This window comes from Chenopodium album, chromosome 15 (assembly GCF_948465745.1).
Source record: "Chenopodium album chromosome 15, dcCheAlbu1.1, whole genome shotgun sequence".
NCBI classification, from domain to species: domain Eukaryota; kingdom Viridiplantae; phylum Streptophyta; class Magnoliopsida; order Caryophyllales; family Amaranthaceae; genus Chenopodium; species Chenopodium album.
Genome location: NC_137848.1, coordinates 22968761 through 22975847, shown reverse-complemented (window position 1 = coordinate 22975847; position 7087 = coordinate 22968761). Strand labels below are relative to the sequence as shown.

Below are 7087 nucleotides of genomic sequence, written 5' to 3'. Positions count from 1 at the left end.
TCGGCATTAGCATTTGTAGCAACTTTCTACCCAGTACTTCCTTTCTGCTTGTTCCACTTAGGTTTTCCACCAGTTTCACCTCTACCTTGCTTCTTGTACTGAGGATGCCAGCTAGGATAACCTATCACCTTCCAGCAATTGGTAGCGGTGTGCCTCTTTCTTCCACACAGTGCAACTTGGAGCTTGATTTTCCTGTTCCCTGCCATACAAAGCAATAGGATCCCCCTCAAGCTTGCCTTCACTCAGAGTTGTTCTTTGAGATTCTTCTTGCTAAAGAGCTACACAAGCTATCTCAACACTTGGTAGAGGACTCTGCATCAGTATTTGGCTTCTTTGAGCAGCATATCCAATGTCCAAGCCATTGAGAAACTGAAGTAGGTGTTGCTCTTCCCTTTGCTGGTTCAATGCATTCAAAAATGTACGGATTTCTGCAATCATGCTTGTAATAGGTGGTAACACGTTCAGTCCTTCTATTTCAACCCACAAAGACTTGATTTGGTGTAATACTCACTAATGGATTCACCATTTTTCTTGATGTCATAGACATCCTTGTTCAGCTTGTATTTTCTTGCACCATTGGTTTGCAAGAATCTTACTTCAAGTTGCTTCCATATTTCTGCAGCAGTGTTGAGAAACAGCAGTGATCTCTTGATAGTATTAATCATATTACATGTTAACCATGCTATCACCATGTTGTTGCATGTATCCCATTCATCAGCTTTCATATCATCAGTGTCATCCTTCTTCACCAGACCACTTACAAATCCCAGCTGTCTCTTAGAAGCCAGGTTAATCTCCATAGATCTCCTCCACTCCCTATAGTTGCTCTCACATGTCAGCTTTTCCACAGATACGGAGTGTTGCCCATCTCCAAGGTGAAGATACAATGGGTTTTGCATATCAACATGGGAAATTTTCGACATTTTAAGTGAGAAAGATCGAAACTTTAAAGGCTAGAGGGTGATCCGAGATTCAAGATTTAATCTTTAAGGTGAAATCAAGTCAAGATGATTCTACAATCAATATTTCTCTTGCTGAATCGAACTTTGCTCTGATACCATGAAGACTTAATAGTCTTTAGTGTGGGAAGCAGAGCAAGAGAATGAAAATAGGAAAGCAGAAGATGACGGCTGAAAGGATAGATTGCATATCATTAGTAGCCCATTATTTATACTCCTAGGATTCAATCCCAAGGATGATTTGCCCTACTTACCTACTACGTACAGGTGTACAAATTACAAAATTACAGAAAATCAAATAGAAAGAGCTACAGGACGAAAACACTATAAGACAGATAAGTAGATAATTATCCTAATTATCCTAATCCTAGGATTATCCTTCATCACTAATTCTCTATTATATTTCTTCTTTGAAATTACTGATTTTTAATGAACATAAATTGATTTTATTGAACTGAAATAAACAGGGCCTTATACACTTCATTTGTATTTTTTTTTTCTTTTTTTTGTTAACTTTACCAATCTGGATCTTACGCAAAATTTAAGAAAGGAAGGGAGGAGGAATTCAATCTCATGGATATTTAATTATAAAAATGCGCAGACATAGAATAAAAGGAGGGTATAATCAGATTATTATGTGTATAGAAAGAAAAATATTCAAAGTGGGCATGGTGAATAATACATCCTAATTAGGAAAGTGGGTAAGTGATTATATATATATGTTGAGATAATATAATTATTGTTACAAAGTACATTATGTGTTATTGACTTTTTTTTTTTTTTTTTTTGATGCAAATATGTTATTGACTTATTGGTTATAGGATAAGATAGTCACTAATTAGTGTTAGTTGTGATCATTGTGCTTGTCATACAGATATAAGTATATAACTTGTTTTTCACAGTTTGTAATGTCCTTTTAGATTTTTTCCCAAAACTTAAAACTAAAAATAGGGGGCAGAATTGGGTGTGGATGGCAAGTGAAGTTGAAGGCGCAACCAAAGAGTTTGCCAAGTCTGTCATCTTGACAAGATAAAAGAATGCTACTCTTACATTAAAAACTACAATGGTAATATAAGCCTGCTCCAAGACAAGTTCAAGGAATTGGGCAACCATAAGGAAATGATCAATAACAAAGTTGAGCCTGAACAGGAGAATCTGCATAAAAGTACTAAGCTCACTGATGAATGGCTTGCAAAGGTACATAGCCTTATGGAAGTAGATGAGGCTGATTGGAAGCAGCTCATGGATGAGAAGGGCATAAAAGCCAAGGACCGGTGTTTCTTTGGCGTATTTCTTTACAATCTTTATCAACGCTATGAGATGAGCCATATGGCTGAAATAAAGGCCAAGGAAATTGAAGACATAATCAAAGGCAAACCAGAAGAGTCGATGATCACTAAACCTGTAAGCAGATCAGAATTCAAATCCATCCCTGCTGAGTTTTTGGACACCTTGTCTACGAGAAATCTGCTTATGAGAGAAATACTCGAGAAATTACAAGACGACCATGTCGATGCTGTTGGCTTATTTGGCATGGGAGCCATAGGTAAATATAGAGTACTTCTACAATGATTTTTTGTCTTTCCAATCTGCTTTTACGTTTCCATTATTGCTACTTGCTACTTTGCTAGCATCAGTCATTAGAAAATCTGACATAACTAACACTACTTTGCTAGCATCAGTCCCTAAGTCCTTTTTTCCTTCCTTCTAGATTTTCGTTAACACTATAAAATATTTAAGGAAGAAAAACAATGAAGAGTACTCACCTGAAATTTAACGACACGTAACTTACACAACGCCTAAGAACACATACATGCTAATTGACAATTATCCGTTCAAGAAAATACATGCTCAATTTAAGTATCTAATATAATGCTATCTCCTTTACATTCTCCCTTGATATTAATTACAATTATATTTCAATGTTCACTCTTTATCACATAGAAAAAAGTATATAGTAAGAAATAAACATTATTATCTTCCGTGTTCATTATTAACAGCCTGTGAGGCCTGGGCCATAAAGCTAGTTAGAACTTAAGCTTTATGCATACTGTGTTTGACAATGCAGGTAAAACAACATTGGTAAGAGAAATTGCCAATAAAGGAGCAAAAAACATGTTTTATGAAATTGTGATGGTGGAGATTTCAGAGGTCCCTAGTATGGAACGCATTCAAAATCAGATTGCATAGCAACTTGGTCTGCATTTTGACGTGGACAGTGTAGAGCAGAGGGCACGGCGTCTGTATAACAGAATGATGATGATGAAGCCTAAGGACGACGTATAGATGATAAAAGGAGTAAGATACTGATAATCTTGGACGACATTTGGGAGAAACTTGATTTGAGTAAAGTGGGGATTCCTAAATCAGATGAGAACACAGAAAAATTTTGCATATGCTGTAAGATTTTAGTGACAACCAGAAAGAAAAATGTGTTTGAAGTTATGGGAGTATCATTGGCTAACATATTCGAAGTGCACCCACTAGATTAAAAGGAAGCAAGGCAACTTTTTAGAACACGAGTTGGGGAAAAAGTAAACAATGGTGAGGAAGTTCAAGAAGAGGTGGAGAAGAGATTATTGAAGAAGTGTGGAGGATTGCCTCTTGCTATAGTGGCATTAGCTGATGTTCTACAGCATCAAGAGTTGTATATTGTTGGGCCCGTATTGTAATACGACCCATAAAGTTTAGGGCACCAATCCAAGAAGTGATGCATCAACAAAATAAGCAAAGCGGCTCGGTTGGAATAAACAAGGAAAGCAGCATCAAGGATATCAATCAAAAAGATACTTGCCAAAGATACACCTACAGAACAGGGAAGGAGATAAATCAAGAAGATCTTCCCCATTTTGAATATATTTCGAATATCTTTGTAAACCCTAGAGTTCCCTAGGTATAAATAAGCACAATTAGACATTTTGAGCATTCTTATACGCACATATACTCTGAATGTAATAGAATTACTCGGCATTCATCTACGGAGCATCGTCCTTACTGAAGAAGGAGGTTATTCCTTATTCAGTATTGTATTTCTAAACTTGTTCTTTTCGTAGTAATATTCATTCTGTTTGTTTATTGCTGTTTCATTGCTTATCTACTGCTTTATTGGTGCCTTATTGCTATTTATTGCGCTTTTGGTAGTATGATTGTTATTACCCCTCAAACCTAGCAGATTCTCATACGTCCTTGTTGAGATTTGCCTAAACAATTTGGCGCCCACCGTGGGGCTGATAATCGATTAACCTACCAATTCGCCAAAAACCAATACAAATACCATGTCTGGGCACCAAGTACCCTTTACCATGGCCGAAATCAATGAGGGAATGAACGCATTCCGTCAAACCTTAGACCAACAAAAAAGCCAAATCGAAACATTGTTGGCCCAAAAAGTCCAAACCGAAGCCAAACTTACCAGTCTCACCAAGCAAAACGAAGCCCTCCGTAGCCAAATACAGTCAGTCGCTTCCAAAACCATTAATACCAGAAAAAACACTGAAAGTATAGCCATGCAGCTCGATATGTCAGGTGTCTTTCATACCCCTAACGGGGAAAAAGGATCTAACACTAGGGAAACAACCCTAGATCTGGACTCTTTGAATGCAGGAACCCCTAAGCAGAATGAACAAGAAAGATCTGAAGAGGGAAAGATAGAGAAGATGGTCAAAGAGTACCTCAAGGCAATAGAAGCCAAGATCGCCAAGATCCCTGGAATGCCAAAGCCCATGGAGGAAGAAGCATCAGATGGCTATATAGAGTCTCCTTTCTCAGAAGAGATCGCCATGGTAGAAGTGCCAAAGAGGTTCAGCACACCCAACATGGCCATGTACGATGGAACAACAGACCCTGATGAGCATGTATCCCTTTACAAACAGAAGATGATGACCAGCTCAATCCCTAGAGACATCAGAGAGGCCATCATGTGCAAAGGCTTTGGAGCCACATTATCAGGTCTAGCCTTAACTTGGTTCATTAATTTAGATAATGGGACAATTCGATCTTTTGCAGGAATGGTAAACCTATTCAAGATCCTGTTTGCCAGCAGCAGGAAAATAGAAAAGCAGTCATCGGATTTATATCGTATTGTGCAAAGACACGGTGAATCCTTGAGAGATTACCTTAATAGGTTCAACAGGGAAAAGATTGGAATACACAAGTGTGATGCTCCCACAACCATTGAAGCGTTCAGAAGAGGATTTCTAGATCACAGTGAGCTCTACAAGGAGTTGACCAAATATCCATGCACAACCTTTGAAGATGTACAAGCTAAGGCAATGGCTCAAGTCAGATTCGAAGAGGATACATATGCAAGAAAAACTCTAGAGCTCAGAAAGGATGAAGACCGCCCGTCAAGAAGGAACAACAACTTCCCCAGGAGAGATAATCGATTCAAGCCGTATCAGCGTTCCCGCTTTGATGAAGGGTCAGTCAACGCTGTCGAAGGAGAGTTTTCTGATTGGAGAGAAGATCCTGAGCTCCCACCAAAGTTACACGAGTATTGCTTCAATGTCAATCCTGCAGGAGTAATAAGGACCTTGAACAAGATGGGGGATACTGTTCAGTGGCCAAGAAAGAATGATAGGCCTGGGGAGAAGAAGGATCCATCCAGATGGTGTGATTTCCATTCAGATATTGGTCACACTACCGATGAGTGTGTCGCGCTCAGAAAGGAAGTTGCATACCTATTAAAGAAGGGCTACCTCAAAGAACTCTTGTTAGACAGATCTAAAGCTTCAGGGAAGGATAAAGAGTCCAAGCAATGAGGTCCTCCACCCCCACCTCCAATTGTTAAGACCATCTGTTTCATAACAGGAGGGTCAGAAGTATGCGGCCTAACATATTCAGCAGCGAAGCGGAACGCAAAGGAAAGTAACAAAGAGCAACCAGACAAGAGGGAGAAATCAAAGATAGACATCCCTATCATGTTTGAAGAAAGCGACGCGGTAGAAGGTCATCATGACGGCCTAGTAATCTCACTCCCAGTTGGAAATTGCATGATTAAGCGAATCCTAATTGACAATGGAAGTTCTGCAAACATCATCATGCTGGATACCCTGAAGCACATGAACATAGATGAGAAAAGTATAGTTAACAAGTCAACAATGCTAGTGGGATTCAGTGGGGAAACCAAGAAGACAAGTGGAGAGATTACATTAGCAACATATGCAAAGGGGATCAACCTGCAGGTTAAATTCTTAGTAATCGACACCCTGTCCTCATACAATATGATTTTGGGAAGACCTTGGATACACGAAATGAAAGCCATCCCTTCTACGTACCATCAGGTCATCAAGTTTCCTACTAGATGGGGAATTCAAGAAATCAGAGGAGATCCTAGGGAAGCCAAAGAATGCTACAAGATAGCACTGAAAGCAACATCTGCGGAGAAGAGTTCAGCATAGCAATCAGAGGATCAGCTGGGCCAAGAGAAGTTGAGTATATCAGAAGAGCAAGAAGCTACTGAAGTCCAGCTGAACCCCTTACATCCAGATCAGAAAGTCAGAATAGGGTCAGAACTTAAAGCGGAAATCAGACAACAGATTCATGACTTTCTAGAAGAAGAGAAAGATGTGTTTGCTTGGACCCACGAGGATATGAGAGGCATTCCCCCAGAGGTTATCACTCACAAGCTAAATGTAGACCCAATGCATACACCAGTGAAACAAAAAAGAAGAAAATTCGCGCCAGAAAGGAACAAGATCATCAACGAAGAAATTCAAAACCTACTCAAGACTGGAAAAATCAGAGAAGTAAGGTACCCAGAATGGCTTGCCAACGTGGTGGTAGTAAGAAAGAAGAATGGGAAATGGCGGATTTGCATAGATTTCACAGACATCAACAAGGCTTGCCCGAAAGACCCATTCCCTTTACCACACATCGATGCTATGGTAGACGCCACAGCAGGACACGAATTGTTATCCTTTATGGAAGCCTACAGTGGTTACAACCAGATCCTCATGCACAAGGACGACCAAGAAAAGACAGCCTTCATTACCAGACAAGGAATATATTGCTACAAAGTAATGCCTTTCGGATTGAAGAACGCAGGAGCAACATACCAAAGGTTGGTAAACAAGATGTTTGAAAAACAAATTGGGAACACGATAGAAGTCTACATAGATGATATGGTA

The 7087-nt window shown here is 39.4% G+C and overlaps 3 protein-coding genes across 3 annotated transcripts; 2 read left to right on the top strand and 1 right to left on the bottom strand.

Annotated features, from left to right (window-relative positions):
* Positions 1-470: 470 nt before the first annotated feature.
* LOC145581002 (uncharacterized) lies at positions 471-923 on the bottom strand. Its single transcript, XM_081638076.1, has one exon. It carries the CDS (start codon positions 921-923, stop codon positions 471-473), a length of 453 nt encoding a protein of 150 aa, XP_081494202.1.
* Positions 924-4966: 4043 nt separating this feature from the next.
* On the top strand, positions 4967-5719 carry LOC145581001 (uncharacterized). The gene has a single exon (XM_081638075.1). The coding sequence runs from the start codon at positions 4967-4969 to the stop codon at positions 5717-5719; it is 753 nt and encodes a 250-aa protein (XP_081494201.1).
* A 159-nt stretch (positions 5720-5878) lies between these two features.
* Positions 5879-6358, top strand: LOC145581000 (uncharacterized). The gene has a single exon (XM_081638074.1). The coding sequence runs from the start codon at positions 5879-5881 to the stop codon at positions 6356-6358; it is 480 nt and encodes a 159-aa protein (XP_081494200.1).
* The last annotated feature ends 729 nt before the right edge of the window (positions 6359-7087 follow it).